The 18157-nt window shown below is 40.4% G+C and overlaps 1 protein-coding gene across 1 annotated transcript in view; it reads left to right on the top strand.

Annotated features, from left to right (window-relative positions):
- Positions 1-10332: 10332 nt before the first annotated feature.
- HIF1A (hypoxia inducible factor 1, alpha subunit (basic helix-loop-helix transcription factor)) overlaps positions 10333-18157 on the top strand; it is a gene marked incomplete at its 5' end in the record, with an annotated part of 15589 nt that continues 7764 nt past the window's right edge. The window contains 7 exons of the mRNA XM_010138358.1: positions 10333-10566; positions 11496-11641; positions 11743-11827; positions 14278-14390; positions 15468-15670; positions 17052-17158; positions 17337-17484. Coding sequence (XP_010136660.1) covers positions 10333-10566; positions 11496-11641; positions 11743-11827; positions 14278-14390; positions 15468-15670; positions 17052-17158; positions 17337-17484 — 1036 coding nt within the window. The remainder of the gene's footprint in view (positions 10567-11495; positions 11642-11742; positions 11828-14277; positions 14391-15467; positions 15671-17051; positions 17159-17336; positions 17485-18157) is intronic.

The following is an 18157-nucleotide window of genomic DNA, read 5'->3' on the forward strand; positions in this document are numbered from 1 at the left end:
TGATGTAAGACAAGGGATTGAATTCTTGAGCGTGTTCACGTTGTTCAATAGAAATGTTGCACCAATTTGTGTTAGAAGGCCAGATTTCAAGTAGGCTTTTGCCCTCTTTAATACTAAAAATCTCACACTGAATGACAAACTGCTGATTTTTGAGTGTTTTTTTTTCTTTGTACTGCAGAAGAGAATTTGGCAGTATTATCTCAATTTATTCTTGAAGAGCTTGGTGTTTTGATATGCAGACAAAATAATTCTTACAGGAGTGTAGAGTGTGTGTTGTTAAGTGAACCCAGGAGGGAAGCGCTGCGTTGTTCAGCGGTGGTATACGAGAACATCTAGATATTCCTGATGATAAACTGCTTTTTCAAGGAGATGCAAATACTGGTCCAATTACAAGATATCTTCTTTAAAAACAAAAAACTTCAAAACAAAAACAGATCTTGCAAGAGCCTTGGCAAGAAGGTACTGTAACCCCTTTCTAGCAAGCTAATGTCCAAAAGGAAGGAATGTTCCAGATTACAAGTCGTCATCTCAAATGCTCCTTTTATCTTCACATACACAGTTATATAGGCAGGTGTTTACATGCCTCAAAAAAACCTCCTAGGCAATGCAGAGGAAGAAGTTGGACCTTAATCATCTTTTGATGTTATAACAGCCCTTTTTCTTTTGAATTTGAGAAAGTCTGAGCATTTTGAGCCTCTCTGGAGAAACCTCCTTTGTATTAGAGCAGGCGGGAGAGCATGCAGGAGAATATGAGTGTTCCACTGAGTACTGCTCTGAAATGGGAGACGCTTGGGGGTTTAATGACAGTGGGAACTACAAAAATAGCCCAGGAGGGAAGGTAAGCCTTTTGACCAGTGACTGAAGATTCACGAGAGATAAAGGTATCCAAATTACCATTGGATATGAAGACTATTAAGTTTTTTCTCTACCGAGATCTCTGCTATTTAGCTTAGAATAAAAGTCTCTATGAAAATTAAGTTCTGAAATTATTAGAAACATAACCATGAAATCAAGTGAATACATGCCAGCTTATATATATTTTTTAAATACAGTTTATGTAGGTGACGAACACTTTAGGGTTCTTTGATGTGGAGCCATAGCCTCAGCTGAAGCTACGCCTGTTCATACCAGCCTGGGGGTTTGGTCTAAGATCTCAGAGTAAGTGCATCGATAAAGAGGAGTTTCATTGTATGCATAATCTGTCATTTCTTTCTATTCAAGCCTGATAATACTGGGACTTGTTAAAAAAAACCCAACAAACAAACTAGCCTTTTAAAATATTGAGATATTTTAGTACCAAGACATTTGAAATTGCTCGCTGGCGCTGAAGAACTGCTTCAAGATGATACATTAGCCGTTCCTTAAAGATACTCAATACATGATAAAGTTTGTGTATGTTAGTAGAGACACTGTGCGGTTTTTGTTTGATCTGCTGTGATGTGAATGAATGCTCATTAAACATTTTGAGGAAAAAATGTTAGAACAGATCATGTAACTCATTATGTTAAAATATAGCCTGATATACAAGTGAAGAATTGAGGAAACTAAACCAGAAGCAATGAACTGTGCTATTGTTCTTACAAGAGTGGGAGGTTTTACCAAGTAACTTATTAAATATCCTTTTCAACTCAATTTGTAATAATCCTGCAAGTGTTACCTGGAAAAGGCGACCCGTTTTGTTTACCAGAATGAGTTCTTTCACTGTCAATCCTAAGGCAAAACCAGATTGGTGTTACTTTATGAAAATCCTTGCATTTCAAGGAGCAGAAGAATTTGAGGCCAAGGCTCCTGCTTTTGTGAAGTTATTTCATGCTGCTTGCACATGAGAATAGTAAATGGACTGTTGTGCTAGAAAAGGAGTTACTAGAGCCTTACCTCCTTAGGTTTGGCCCCTGCTCACATCCATGGATGGGATGGGAACGTATTCCAAGGAACAGGATACTCGAAGCTATCCACACCCAGTACAAAGGCTGCAGCCTCTGCTAGCTAAAGACATGAGAAGCTGTGTGTGGTTTAGCTGGGGACGGGAGTATTTGGTGCTCAGTCCTTCAGAAAGGACTTTTTCCTTGCACCCTATTAAATCTACTGGATGTTGAGCTGACATTGCTGCAGGCTCTTTGTCCTAGCTACTGTTGTGAGTGTTCTTCTTGACTGCTTAGTGGATCTGTTCATTCTTTATTCATACAGAAAAATAAAATGTTATATCTCTTTCTTCTGAGTTGGTTTTTTGGTTTCGGGGTTTTTTTTTGGTTCTTAAAACTTTTGTTCGTGAAATACCCTAGTAACTGAAAGCAGTTGAGGAACAAGAGATGAAGGGATGAGAACTTGGATAGAAGCATTGAGGGAAAATGTCCGGCCTCCAGTCTGGAAAACCTGAATGCAATGACATAAAATAAATTATATATTTTAAAGCCATGATTTAGACTAAAATTAGTTACTTTATCAAGAGTCTGCATCTCTTTGAAGATAGAGCAGTTTGTAGGTAAAACATTGTTAAGAGAGCCTGACAGATACCTCGGGAATATGTTTTGCATCTTTTTTACGAGCTTGGTAGAAGCAAAAGCAGAAGGGCTGAAGGGAGGGGAGCACTTGGTGGCTAGTTCTGTCAAGCCTATGTCCAGATACCTCCTTTGAGTAGCTGTGGTTTTTCTGTAATAAACATAATTTAACTACCATGTATCCTTCATCCTGAAGGGCAGAACACAGCTAATTAAAAGAAAAAAATATAATTCTGTTTTCTAGGAAAAAGCCAGATAACCTAGTTGAAAAAAATTAGAAATTTCTTAAAAACCATCACTGTATGCCATGTGGTTATTTTAAAACAGCAAATTACTATGCAAAGGCAAAATATCAGTGGGTTACATTGTGCAGTGAGACACAGCAGAATCGCTTCACCACGTTCTGAATTAGAAACACTAATTTTGGAAGGTTTTACCTTCTTACTCACACTTTCTAAGCGGGGAGGTAGTTGGGGTTTCAGGTCAGTTCAAGGCCAAATCCAGGTGACGGATAATCTTGGCAGTGTGGACCTGTGCTGGCTTCTTCAGGAGTTTCAGGTTCGGCTGCTGGCTCTTACATGCCATAATTTCCCTGTCTGTAAAATGGCTGTTTATGTAGACTTCATGGTTTTGATAGTAAAACTTTACTTGGTGAGCTCACCTGTAGCTTTCTCACTGCCTCTCCCCACTATGGTTTTGCAGACGGCCGTGGGTTTCAGTGTTCACTCCGAACATTTGTGCTGCTGCAGCTAATTCAGCCTGAACTGCCTGCTTGCTCTCCAGTTTGTCAGGGTTTTTTTTTTGTTAGGGGGGTTTTTTTTTTTTTGTGGTAGTCAAGTTATGGTAAATGCCTGTAACTACCTTCATGTAAAGAAAAAGGTTTTAATTGCTATGTTAGAAAGTGATATGCCAAGGAATGAGGTTTAATAGTTTACAGAGATGTTGTCTCCGCTTGGATATTATGCTAGTTTCTGCAGTGAAATTTCTTTTAAATCTTTCTTGCTGTATGTAAGGAATTTCTGATTTATTTTCCTGACAGATTACTGGACTGTGATGTTCATTAATTCATAATGAGCAAGGCTTTCTTCTAGAAAATCACATGCTTGTGATTACACATGAGGTTGGGGTGTGGGGTTTTTTGTTTGGTTGGCATATTCCTCACAAGAACTCTCTACACAGGCTGTAAAATAAGGAGAATTAGTAAATAAAGCTGGCCATAATGAAAGCAATAATACTTAAAGAAAATCGTGTCAAAGCAAGAAGAGGCAAAGCTGTAACCAAGTGTATTCTGAACTGGTAGAAGCCCCAAGGTTTTCTCATCTTTAAACAGCAAAGATTGGGGCTCCCTCGCAAGACTGACGGTAGTGGACCCAGTTGCCTCCACTTGTAACCTGTTGTATTGTTTGCCTGCTGAGCGACGGTCAGTCTGGCTGCTGGGCCAGACAAGCATGTTACTGCTGGGCAGGGAGGGGAGGGGGAATGGGGCTTCCGGGGCTGCCTGCGGCTCTGGGCAATGCCTGTTCAACAAGACTTGGTAATGTTAACACTGTAGCTGTGTTGCCCCTAGCTGAAGTTGATCAACTTCAATTAAAAGTATTTTTAAGGGGATAAGGGGGTTAAGTGGCATGTTCTCCATCTATGCCAGGCAGAAGATGAGGGGCTTTTGTTTTTTAGGTGGGTTGGTTTGTTTTTGTTTTTCTTTGGAAGAATATGTCTATTATTAGCTCACTGTATATTTAAATAACTGGATTTGAGAGGTGTTCTCTTACATTATAAACCCACTTTTCATATGAAGTTATCTTTAGGGGAGTTGAGTTATGCTGTTGTAGTTTCTCTGTGCTAAGCACGGGCTTGCCCGAGACTTCTTTACGTGGAAGGATAACTCAATAACTATTGTGGCTAGTAGCTCTGGACAAAATAAAGATCTGACAAACAGTGAAGAGAAACGAATGGCTGCGTATTCAGCACAGAAGAGTAGAGCTCTGTTGTAACACACTCTTTGGGAGCCTGCGCCTTTTAAGTGAGCTTGTACCTGCTCGGTATTTTCCTGGCATGCTGCTGCGCTGTAGGTGAGAGCGGTCAGCACGGACGTGCCCAGGGTTGAGCTCTTCAGACAGTCCACGTGAACACAGCGAGTTATGCTGGTGTCATGATACCAGCGTTATGTTGTTCTGCTGGGGTATGGCTACAAACGGCGAGTCTTGCGTGCTCTGTCCCATACAGCTGTGCTGGCAGAAGTGCCTTCTTTGGGCTAGGCATGAAAAGATGACCAAGTTCTGAACCACCTTTCTAGAGTTCCAATACCACCATGATGACAGACGCTGTTAGTGTATTATTGCATTGAAATAGCTGCCTCTCTTTTTGCTTCATTGAAAAATTGAAGCTGTGTTATTGTGGATTTGCTCCCTGTGATTCCATTTCTAAGCCAGGTATCTCCCATGCTAGTTTTACAGCCTGAGGAGAGGTTGTATCTAACATTGAAGTATAGAGTGTCAGCCTTGTTTTGGCAAATTATAGGAATTAATGGCAGAACCAAACTAGTTAAAGTTCAGTAATGAGATGTTACCGGATTTGAGGCACATTATTCATTTGGATTATATTGTTTCCACATGGTGAAACTTCTATGAAACTCTTTAAGAACACATACCATGATAAATACAAAGCCACCCAACTGTAGAGAACAGTTCTAGAGAGAAAAATGTGAATTGGTATCAGAAGATGCTTTTTCTTAGAATGTCCTCAAAACCTGGATCAAGAAAGATGACCCTGCATTAATTAGTACATGCACAATGGCTATTTTACATGGGAATTGAAAACACCTATAAGGCAAAATCTACCTGATTAGAGAAGCAGTAATGGGAGGATGGGAGAAAGGCTAGAAAATAGATCACAGCAGTAAAGCAATACACAGGAAAGCCCCTGATTTCTTATATCAAGGTAATATTGTGTACACTGTGTCAAATTTTAATGTAACACTGGGTGGCGATTTAAAAGCTGGAACGAGACACAGTTGACATCCTACATGTTTTAAGATCTGTCCACTGACTGTTTTTAATCTACTTAATTGAAATGTATCAGTTATTGATGGTATTTTCCAGGGCTCTTTTTGGTCTTATTTGGTGGTGGCAGTAAATAAGCAGGAACAAGTCAGCTTTAAATGTGGCCATCGATTAGTTTTACACTCAAGGAGATGAAAACTGTGGGCTGCACTTAGACAATTGGGGAATCACATAGAGAATACACGGGGTGTGGGGGTGGGCAGGCTGGTGGATATGTCTCTGGCATGGTGTGGGGAACAACAGATTGTTTGAGAGATGCTCTGGCCCAAGTGGTTCATATGACCATAGTGGCAGGAATCACACATTCAAGCAGAGAGGCTGTGTTAACATCTGAAACTGGGATATCTAGTGGTGGGAATTCACTGGGAAACTGAGGTTTCACATGGGATTGCTGCTGGTGTGCTTCATTCTGAAGGCTATTGGGCCAGTTCTTGCTTGAATATGAACTTTGCTTATATTCATCTTGCTGTATTTTAAAGCCGTTTTGGTTTGAGGCAGTGAGTGGCAGCCTGGGTAATGTCCTTCAGCTGAGCTCTCCGTTCAGCTGCAGTGAATCCATACAGTGAAATATCTTTTTGCTCTGTGTCTCTAACTGGAATATCTTTTGGAACTCAGATGTTTATTCAGCTTTTGCATGTAAACATCTCTTATGTATAAAAAGTGCCTCGTACTGGGTTTAAAGCTGTCAGTGAAACTCTGCTTTCTGTGAGCTATGATGCCTAACCTGCTTTGGATCGCTCTCTGCTTCTGTATTCTGGTGGCAGAAATACAAAAATGGAAATTAACATCTGGCACTGAAATTGTGCAGGAAACATCATACCTGAAAACGCAGGCAATTTCCTGTCTAGCTCCAACATTTCTGATAACTTCCATTGCATATAGAATCCACTCTTCAGCTGAGGTTTTATTCTGAGTCTCTGGGTGTTTGTCTTTTGTGCAGAAGGTTGCAATACAGCTCTAAGTTTGAGGTTTGGGGTTTGTTTCAAATGGAGCTCAGGTTCCTGTTGTCTCTACAGAATGGTACTTCTGTTGTGAAGACCATGACTTTTACACGCGGCTAATTCTGAAAATCTCTCTTAAAAGATACGATCTATTTAAGCTGATCTTGTGGTGATCCACATCTCGCTCTTTAAAGTTCCTGAGCTCCCTTTTTTCCCCTGGTTGAGACAGAGCTCATGTGGGAAATACATTTTCTTTACAGGAATTAACATCCTTTAGAGGCTACACAGAAATTTGTGGGCAGCTACACAGGCTGATTGCATGTTTGGGTTTTTTTCCCCATTTACTTTATGCAACTAAGTAACAAAGCTTAGAGTAGTTGCAACAGTAAAAGATTTTATTTTTTGTTAGCCTTTTTTAATTTGATGGCATCCCATGTTGAGGCAACTCCTGACTTCGCTTGGTAATTAAACCTCATTTGTGAAAGACCTTTTCCCTATTAATTTGATCCATTAAAGAAACGCTCTTTGAAGCTGGTAGTTAATCTTCCTACTTAAATTGCTGGGTTTTACTCAGATTGGTTACAGCTTAGTTTTAAACAGCAGCTAAAAATAGCCAACTGTTGTGCTGTACAGTTTAAATGTCTATCTATAGTAGCAGCCTTTCTAGAAAGGAAATACCTGGTAAGAGGGAGAGGAGGCTCTGCTCCTTGGACAGCGCCAGGTGGTACCAACACTGCGCTTTTCCTAGAGTTCTGCCCATTGCAATGTCAGGCAGCACTCCAGCAGGCAGCACTTGATAAAAATTAATCCCAGATTAAGATAAACAGAAGCACTATGAGCTCAATTTGAGCAGCATTTTGGTTGATAATTAGTAATTCAGTGGTTGTGAGAAGTTTTGGCTGTTCATGTTCATGCTTAAGAGCTGGGCTTCTATGATTCTCTGTTGAGGACTGCTGCTAAAACCAGGCAAAAATCTAGAAACTGGCAGAAATATTTTCAAGAACATGAAGCTTTCAGAAAGGAAATACAAGGGAAAGGGCTGAAAATGACAACTTGCAAGGTTAGGATCTATTTTCATCTCTTGCGCTGTCGTCCTCTATGTGTCCTTTGTGATTCACACAAGCCTGACAAACTTGTAGGATGAAGCGCACGGGATTATTGCCAAAGCATGGGGTTTTGAACTTAAAAGTGTCTGCAACTGAAAAGGAAGCTGTGGCAGAACTGCAGGCATCTAGGCAGAGGGAAAGGAATTACTTCCAGTGATTCTCCCTTGAGTTTCTATTACAGAATCACCTGGTGGGAAGAGACCTCTAAGATCATTGAGTCCAACCCTGCACTGCCAGGGTCCCTAAACCACATCCCTCAGTGCCACATTCGCATGTCTTTTAAACACTTCCAGAGATGGGGCTCCACCACCTCCCTGGGCAGCCTGTTCCAATGCCTTACAACCATCTCTGAAGAAATTTTTCCTGATAGCTAACCCAGATCTCCCCTGGCACAACTTAAGGCCATTTTCTCTCGTCCTGTCACATGTTATATGGGAGAAGAGACCTTGAATGAGTAGCTAACAAAAATCAGAGGTATAAAGGTGACCCTAACTAAGGCAGAATAATTACTTGTGTTACCTTTGTCAGTGAAATCCATGGTCCAAGAAAGAAGACAAAGAGAATCCAGATGCTTATTCGGCTTCACCCTTAGCCTTCCAGCAAGACAAAAGGTACTTTAGGCCTATCTTCAGTAAGAAATGTTTAATTAATCAGGTTATATAGCTAAAATATTTTTTCAGTATTGTTAAAGGTGAGACTTCTCGTAATGGCTGTTTCTGGATGTACCTGTTTGTCAGGAGCCTCCAGCTTCTCGGACAGGATATCCATGACTAGAGCAGGAACATCTGTTGTCACGGGGAAATGGAATGTGAAGAAATCTGCAAGATGGGAAGTATTACCAGATATTTTAGGCTGCCCTTCTGAGGAACATGAGATTATATTCACGGAAACAGATAGAACTATTGTATGTCTGGAGTTTTGTGCCACTGTAATACCCATAAGTTAGTTTTCCAGAGCTCTCCACTGCTATTCTGTTGATTTATGGATGATTCTCATTACATAGAAATAGTATTTCTGTGATGTAGCAGCCTGATTTTTGCCACCAAAGGAGAAAAAACAATCCTGTTCTTAGCTCTTATAAAGAACTGAAATTCTGAAAATCAGGCTTCTAGTGCTGCCTTCTGCTGGTGATGGCAGGGTGTAGGAGGAGAGGGTGGTGGGGCTGGGGATGGGGGGGATGCCGTACAGTTTGAACTTGGCAGAAATGAAGGGAATTGTTGAAAAGATTCTGATGGCTTACTTGATCACAGCTTATTAAACTTCTTTTGTGTTTCAAGTCATTTATGCTTCCAGTATCAGTCTTAATAGTACTGTCGCTTGCATGTTTGGACACAAACTAAGCAGGTTTTTGGCTGTTGTGGGTGGCACATTGGGTAAAGGACTTGAAAACGTGTTCTTTTGGGCACATTTTTGCTTACATTGAATCCAGTTCATTATTTCCCATGCAATTTCAGCTTGTGAACTACTTTCCTCTGTCATTTGTGGTACCTCTCACCAGTTGTGTGATGCTTAAAAAGTGCTTTTGCAGAGATCTGCAGACTTAGCAGCGTGAATTTAGCAGGGATAGTATGTGACTTAAGTAGTGAAATTTGAAAGAATTCCTAAAGTGTTGGTAGTAAGTAGCAAAGTGGATTATTTTCTGTCTTTTTCAACTAGTGACACTTAATTTCTTTATAATAACATTAAAAGGCATGCAACTTCGAATTATAAAAGCAGGATTTATAGGCATATGTTTGTCTTACAACTTTCATGTAAGTCAGTGGGGGAAAAGGGGGATCCTACAGCTTAGTGCAACTGCCTTTTATATCTCAGGTGTATGCAAACTGAAGATGGGTACCTTCAGAGAACCTCCAGAAAACTGGACAGTTTTGTATTCTCTCTTTAAAAATAAAAGCACATTTAACTGCAGTGGCATAATTTCCTCAGGGACCACAGTAGCATTGAGTTCTTGTTCAAATGTAAGACAAATTTGGAGCTCCCATCTCCAAATGCTTAGTTAAAACTCATGTGACAGATGCACGAGACAAACGTGACCTGGCGTGGGTACCAGGACGAGGCAGTGTGTGTTACCAGCTGATGGGAAGTCTCAGTTATTTTGATGCTTGCTCATAGTGAGCTGTCCTTTACTTTGTGTGTCCTGGGGAGGCAGGACTAGCAGAGACAATGGAAGGAGAATTGAGGCAGCTGCTTAACAGCTAGAGCTTTCCAGTATAGGGGAGACTCTGGAAGGGGCTATAGTGGAGAAAGAGCTGGGAAAGGAACGTTTTGGATCACTTGAAAAGCAGGACACCCCATGCTAAATCAGTATCTTTGCTTATCTGACCTGTTGGGTGGGCTTTGTGAGGATGCTAAAAAGGGAAGAACCTGGAGACTGTACACAATACTACTGGAGCTTCGAGCTGGAAATAACTTACACTGTAGTATTTGGAATGGACTTAAGGGGTTAGGGAGAAAGGAAACAGGATTTGGAGGCTAGAGAGGCTGCAGTCATGGTATGAGATGAGCAGGAATCTACGTACTCAACTACTGAGTATGTAGATGTCTGTTTGAAGAACTGATCTTGTTGGAAGACTCTGGGTTTGAATTTAGTTTTGGCAGAGCCCAACTGCAGCAGAACTCTATATGTGGAATTACATTTACACTTTTAAAATGAGGTTTTAAATTATTCAACTTTGATAACTCGTTAGTTGGCTACTGGGCAGCTTAGTTTCAAATTTAACTTGCACAGAGAACTCCGTTTCCTGTATTAACCCCAAACTTTGTTTATATAGGATTAGCTCTGAACGCAGGAAAGAGAAGTCAAGAGATGCAGCCCGGTGCCGAAGGAGCAAGGAATCAGAAGTATTCTATGAGCTTGCTCATCAGCTGCCCCTGCCCCATACCGTGAGCGCACACCTGGACAAGGCGTCCATTATGAGACTGACCATCAGCTACCTGCGGATGAGAAAGCTGCTAGATGCTGGTAAGTGAACAAACTAGCAGAACCTGGAACAGGGGCTGGAGATTTGTTGAGAAAGAACCTATCTCTCAAGCCTATCAGCAGTTAAATATATCAATAGTTGCATCTTTTGTATGGAAAAGCGGAAGATCTTACACTAGAAATAGGTTACTGGCAATGGCGCAGGAACAGTATAGCCACTGTTGAACAGGCCTTCTTTTCCCTTTCTGTTCTGATGATCCCAGCTGGCTCATCACAGCCATGGTGCCATTTTCAGTCTCAGATATTCGACCCTTCTCCCAAAGTTAATTTATTTCACGTGACCCTGATTCTTCCCCTAGAGCTGGTTGCTACCACTGTGCTTTACTAAACTGTAGGTGGTTGGTGCAAGGCTGGCTAAATATAAACTGCAAGGATGGTTTTTGTACTTTGTACCCCACTGAAGGTGAAGTTAGCTGAGAATACTTCTGTCTCTGCAGAGTCATGTAACTACAGGAGTATCTGAGTTAGCTTATGAACCATTATCTGTATAATGCACCATGAAGGCTCTTCTGGCTGTTTGTACTTGGGCAAGCCTACCTATACCGAAGGGAGGAGGAACCTGGGTAGCCATACTCTGAAGTGTCTCCTAGGAAGCCCCTGAGAAAAGTTTGTGATGCCTTTTTGAGATAAATGGTAATATTTTTGCCACGTAGACTTTTTCCTTAAGGTGGAAGGTTTATTGGTTTATGCATAAAAGCACAGAGGGTTAACCTCACCCAGACTGTCTATGATCTGTGATACCATTACTAAGAGCTCAAAGAATGTAATCGATCACTTATCTAAGTGAATTATACTGGCTTTGAACAGTCCTGCAAGATTGACTCTTTGCAGACTGGTGCCAGAAGTCATTCCTGATGGTAAGTGAAGAATGGCTGGTGTTTACTTAAACGAAAATGTGTGGCTGCTTGTAGGTGAGCTGGAGACAGAAGCCAAAATGGAGAAGGAACTGAACTGTTTCTACTTGAAAGCTCTTGATGGATTTGTCATGGTTCTGTCTGAAGATGGGGACATGATTTACACATCTGAAAACGTGAACAAGTGTATGGGACTCACTCAGGTGAAACACTGACATTTCCTAAGACTGTTTGGAACTACAAAAGTTGTTACATGTTTGTATGTGTAAAGTTAGACACCCATGTACCTCTTATTTTTTTGCAGTTTGAGTTGACGGGGCACAGTGTCTTTGATTTCACCCATCCGTGTGACCATGAAGAGCTGAGAGAAATGCTTACACACAGAAATGGTGAGAAGAACGAACAAATTGGTTTAATTTATGTATGGATAGTTCCTTCTGGCATTAGTACAGTTGGGTATCTGCCAGAAAAAGGTGTTGAGAGAATAAACGGGTGCATTTGGCTGCTTAAATCTCAAAATAAACCATGTTCAGAGATACTAACAACAGAAATAACCAGAATGTTTTGGCAATATCCTAATTGTTGGAGAGATGAGATTTCATTAGTGCTCTTTAAAACAAAATTAATGACTAAATCGGAGTTACTGAGGGCGCCTATAGGAACAAAATTAGAGCTCAGCTGAGTGAGAATGATCTTAAGCCATGGCTGTACAAGGATATGGAGAAGTTAAATTGGTGCACTTGTCTTGGGCTGGGTTGGCCTTTAGAGGACTACTTAAAAGCAAATGCTTTCTTCCAGAAATCTGTGGTGGTGTATCACTTAAGACACAAAAAAGATACTGTATTTTAGGCACCGAAAACCTAACTGGGGAATACTCGGACAGCCCTAACAAGAGCTTTGGTATTGATGCTTCTGTGCGCCTTTTAATTGGTGCATGAAATTGGTATCTTTTCACAGATTTGTAACTCTTCTCTTCCCTGTCCGAGGGACCAGAACACCATGTTCACATATTCTGTATGCTTTTCAGTTTAGCAAATGCCCATGAATTACTGCTTTTTTGTCTTCTAAAGGTTTGTCAGTGACTGTAAAGACTTGGCAGCCTGAATGCCTCCAAACAAATCTGCTTTACTCAGTTGTTAGAAGCCTAAAATCCAACCTCTCTAATTCCCATTTCATCAGACAAGGGTTATATGGACTCTTGAGTCCAGATAGTGATATATCACCCAGCCTGACCTCTGCTTTGCGGAACGCTGTAAATCAGAAGTCTTCTACGTTGTCATTCTGTTTAATTCAGTGATATCACAGCATTAAAGGCCCCGACGTTGATTTTGTAAGCCTTTTTTAAACTTGTCTGCCCTTAGTATTGAAGTATGTTCCTAAGGCTAGGTTAGACTTTTCCCAGCCCCCTTTTGGAAGTAATGCATCTGGGGTAGGGAAACAACTTCACTGAAGCAGTATAAAGAAAACAAACAACCCCCCCAAAAAAACCCTGGTCTTTGTTGCAAAAGTTTATTCTTAAAAATGTTACATTACTGAGTTTCATGCCAACCCATCTAGAGTGTCTCACTTGACCACACTGGAATAAGATGTCTGGAAAGCATTATTACAAAATCAGTTTCACAAATGAAGTTGGCAGACAAAAGTCTCAATTACAGTAATAATAGCACATTTTTATATTTATTAGTATTCCCAGGTTGCTTTCTACTGCAGCTCTTACATCAGTGGGATTATTTGGGTTTTGAATTGAGTATTAAATACACCCCTTTGGGATTGTAGAGGTGCAAATGAATGTAAATGATTGGCAGAAACTGAACTGCATTTGGATTTTATGAAATTGCTTTTTAAACTTTCAAAGCTGGTGATTTTAAAAATAATGTCCAGTGCTGAATTAGATTGTGGATGTTGCTCCATCCTTTACAATTGCTTCTTAAAGCAGAGCCTTAAGCATCAGGACTTGTAACAATAACATCGTGTGATCTTCAACTGTGAATTTCTAGACTGGTTTAACGCTTTCAAAAACATGGTAAATTAAAGAAGTTTTGGGCGGAAGAACTTCATAGCTACTAACTTGTATCAGAAGTCAGCTCACATGTTCTAAGCTTCAACCCTCTGCCATGATTTGGTCCTCTCTCCTTAGCACACCTCAGCAAACTCGCTCTTCCACTGCTCCTTGTCCTAGTGCTTTATTTCCTCCTTCCACACACAGCGAGCTGCTTGCAGCCCTTCTGATAGGATCAGTTTGCATTTTCTTTGCCCAGAATAGCCTAGCTAGTAATAGACTCCAAAAGGTTCTCCCCTCTAAAGGCAAAAAACTAATGTAAATCCTGCTGTTAGCAAGTGGAAATATTCACTGTGGAATATTAGGATAAGTGTAAAAGCAGAGTTGTTAATTCTGAATTGAAAAACTTAAAATACTGCTGTCCTAAGGAGCTACAGGCCCAGAACAAATTTGATTTGATTTGAGAATTACTGATGCATTTCAGTTGAAACCAACTCAACAGTACTTCTCATTCTGCACAGATTTTTTTGTCCTCTGTCACATTCTAAAATACATTAAATTTTCTTTCTCCTTTCCCCTTTTTCCTGAAATCTGGGAGTGTGGAGTTGGCTACAAAATATGATACTGATCTTAAAACATTGAAACTTTGTTTTTGCTGACTTCACAGTAAAACTCATTCTGAAAGGTGTTACTATCAAAAGTGCTGTTAGGCTTATAAATATTATTAATTTATTTTAAATTAAATTGTCATAGAGGTCTGTAACATGTTGGGAGGGGGGGGTTATGCCTTTGGAAGATGATCCGAGAGCTTAGAACTGGTTTCCTACTTGCTTTTGCTAGGTCCTGTGAAAAAGGGCAAAGAGCAAAACACAGAGCGCAGCTTTTTCCTCAGAATGAAGTGTACGCTGACTAGCAGGGGAAGAACAGTGAATATAAAGTCTGCTACGTGGAAGGTAACTAATGCAAAAGAATATCTGTGGTGTTTGGCAGCTTGAGGTGTCATAACGCTGTATTTCAACACTTTTACCTCTGTAACGAGCTTGAGTTTCACTAATGATTGTGCTTCAATGTGCTGAATTTTAATGCTGAATACATCAGAGGTTACGGAAACAATGTTTTAAAATTAGTTTTTCAAAGCACTTTTAATGAATTCTCCCTTTTTAAATTAGAGGTCATTTATTTACCAGAAATTAAAATGACTAAATATGTTTGCACAAAGCCTTTTCCTCTGAGAAAAAAAATACTTGATGCCACATGCTGATATCTGGTTTCTTTTGAACTGACATTGTAAACGTGACAGTCGAGGTCTCTCTGAAGGACTTCAGTGCCATTCTTTCTGAAGCTGCTGGCTGTCCCTTTTGTAACAGTTGGAACACAAAGAGCCCAGCCTGATAACTTTCTGCAGTGAATGCATTTTCTCCTCTGGACAAAAAAGTAACCTTTTACCGTATCGAGTGGTATTATGGCTCTCAATTCTCTTTATAACTTAGGTTTAGTTTTTCTGGAGCAAACAACTTTGTTGTTCTTTGCTGCTGTCTGAACAGTTTCTGCTTCAGAATGGTTAAAAAAACCAAACCACAAAATGCAAAACTTCTTTTCTCTTGAAGAATATATTTGACCTCTAACATCACTTCTGCAGAAGATCTAAAATAGAGGTTGCTACTGTTACCATAACTATCAAGCGTAAATCGTAAGATACCTTTCGCTGAGGCAGTTGGCTGTCAGTGTCACCATTAATGTAACTTTCAAAGAACAGTTCACGAGAGTGCAGAAATGTCTAGTGTTGCTTCGGCCAGCGCCTGAGAGGAGTTGGCAGCCTGCGTACTCATTGCAGTTTGCACGGCACGAGGAGGAGAGCTGCTGCTCTCCTTTGGCCATCCATTGGAGAGCACAACTGCCTTCCTGTTGTTGCTTCCACGTCGAGGATTGGGGAGGAGAAGGACTTTGCTCTGGGTGTGCCAGTGGAAATACGACTGTGTTGTCTGACAGACAAGAATCTGGTCTCTTTTTAACCTACAACTTTCCCATAGGTACTGCACTGCACCGGACACATTCGCGTGTATGACACATGCGGTAATCAAACTCACTGCGGCTACAAAAAGCCTCCCATGACGTGTCTGGTATTGATCTGTGAACCTATTCCTCATCCATCAAACATTGAGGTCCCCTTGGACAGTAAAACATTCCTCAGTCGTCACAGTCTTGATATGAAATTTTCCTACTGTGATGAAAGGTAAAGTACATGTTCTACTTTAGAAGATAATTCAGCTGAAGCATTTGCAGGGTTGGCCTTAAACATTTGTGCAGTGTTACTCGTTAACTTGATTCATCTGCGCAGCGGAAACATTGGTGGGATACTTTGGTTTTTGCTAATGGATTGGAATGTCTTACTTAAAAGCCAGATTTTTAAATCTAAGGAGGGTGCAGGGTTATTGCTTTGGAATAACTCCTTTGCAGTTAACTGCCTGTTCCAACTGGTCTTAGCGTAGTGGCAACAAATTAAAGCAAAAGGAGAAGATTCTTCCAGTCACTGAAAAAACAGGAAGGATTTTAGGTTTGTGGAAGAAGGTAGTGCATTTTGGTGATTGAAAAGAGTGTGTGTGTGTAAGACTTGTCAGCTGCATTTTATCGCTACCACTTCCCCCCCGCCCCTCCACTGCTCAGGAGATGAGTGTCTGCTTCCTGCAGTCCAAAAGCCCCCAAAAGTTCAGCTGTGCTTTTAATTTTTAATGCAATACATCTGCTGTTGAGAACGAGATTTTGTGTTCTGGTACAAACCACCGATGCAGTCAAATACATAAGACCGCTCTTACTCTTCTCTGGGAACTTAGCTTGACAAATTTGAAAAACAAAAGTGAGAGAAACCATTGGCCTGAGGGTTCTTGGTTTGGGTTGGTTTTGTTCAGGGTTTTTTGTGTTTTTAGTTTCTTACTATTTGTTATTGCCCGTTTCCTTTCTTTTAATAACAAAAACGAACTTCTATACAGTTGCTGCAGTTAGGTGCAAAGAGATGCTAGTGCAGGTCATTTTCTGTCCTCTGCAGTATCTACCTTTCTAGGACTGATAGTGTCACATAAAAGGTATTTATTTGGTCACATTCTGCATGTAGAATAGGGCAAAATGAAGGTGTTCCCCTGGTTAGCACTGCCCTCTAAGGGCTGGAGAAAATACTGTTTTCTTTAAAAAGGTTGAGTGGGAAGAATAAATCCGATTCCTACTTTCCTGTAGTTACAGGTTTCAAACTGTTGAAGCATGTCTTTGTTACTTTATTAAATTCTCGTATTTGCGTAAGCTAGATATGCTAATCCATAAGTCGCTGGTCTGCCTTTAAGCAAAAAAAGAAAATGTCTAGAAAGCAGGGATTTACTTAATCCTGTCACCATAAATATTCAGTGAGAAGTAAAATCCTATGCCTGCTGGAATTTCTCTTTTAAAGAAGCATTAAAAAAATAGTAATTTGTTTCAGAATGAAAACTCCCAGTAAACTAAAATTGCTGCTAATGTGTATGGAAGTGACTCTAGGATTTTCCTAGATGTGCAAACATCCAAATGCTCTAGTATTTGTGCTAGTCCATGTCTGCTTGTACTTAGCTTTTTTTCCCCTTGTTTTAAAGAATTACAGAGTTGATGGGGTATGAGCCAGAGGAACTCCTGGGTCGCTCCATCTATGAGTACTATCATGCGCTGGATTCTGATCATCTGACCAAAACACACCATGACAGTAAGTGAAAAGATGCATTTAAAGCCTCCAACTGCAAGAGATGAGATACAGCACCGGGGGAAAACGGCCGAACAACAAAGGCTTTCTTTTAATTGCAGATAGGAATCTGCAGTGAATACTTAAATGGTTTCATTTTTTCCTGTCTGTAATTAAAGCTGGTGTCCTTTTCTGCTTTTAGTGTTCACAAAAGGGCAGGTGACAACCGGACAGTACCGAATGCTGGCTAAACAAGGTGGCTATGTCTGGGTTGAAACTCAAGCAACTGTTATATACAACACTAAGAATTCTCAGCCCCAGTGCATAGTGTGCGTGAACTACGTGTTGAGGTGAGTTGAGTGGACGTCACTGGTCTCTGTCGTTGTTATTGAAGACAAAGTCAGATTCTGATGGCACTACGTCTTTTTCTCAGCTTGCTGAGAATGTCATCCCCTGTCGACTCTGTTACTAGGATGTTGACTATGGTGTATTTCCTACCAATGAAATTTTGCAGAGGATACTGCCAGTCCTAGGATTAGGAACTGTATTTGAAAACAAAGCACTTTTTTAATGTAGTGATGTCAGTAGGAACTCTAATCAGAGTCCTGGAGTCAGTAGGAACTCTAATTAGCAGGAACTAATCTCATTTATCTCTACCTTAGAATTCCTCTTTTAATTGAAAGCTTCAACTGCAGGCAGTTGTCTTGACTGTTTTTTCTGCAACTGTATAATAGTCCTAAACTAGTTTTTCAAAAACTTTGGACGAGTACCAATCTGTCAATAGATTGCACATTCATTTAAAACAAAGAAAAATATTTTAGGCAATATCTAACTTTTTTCTCTTTACTTTCTCAATGTTTTCAGAAAAGCATATTTATTTTTGTTACTTTTTTTAATGGCACCACAATTAGCGCTTGCTTTGTCTGTTACATTTGAAGAAAAAGTAAGAAAAAATTCTTAAAGTTCCTATCCTCGTAATTTTGTAATGGTGTGGTGTGTAGAGTTGGGGGGGGGTTGGGCGGG

Source organism: Buceros rhinoceros, unplaced genomic scaffold, assembly GCF_000710305.1.
Source record: "Buceros rhinoceros silvestris isolate BGI_N320 unplaced genomic scaffold, ASM71030v1 scaffold6486, whole genome shotgun sequence".
Lineage (NCBI taxonomy): Eukaryota > Metazoa > Chordata > Aves > Bucerotiformes > Bucerotidae > Buceros > Buceros rhinoceros.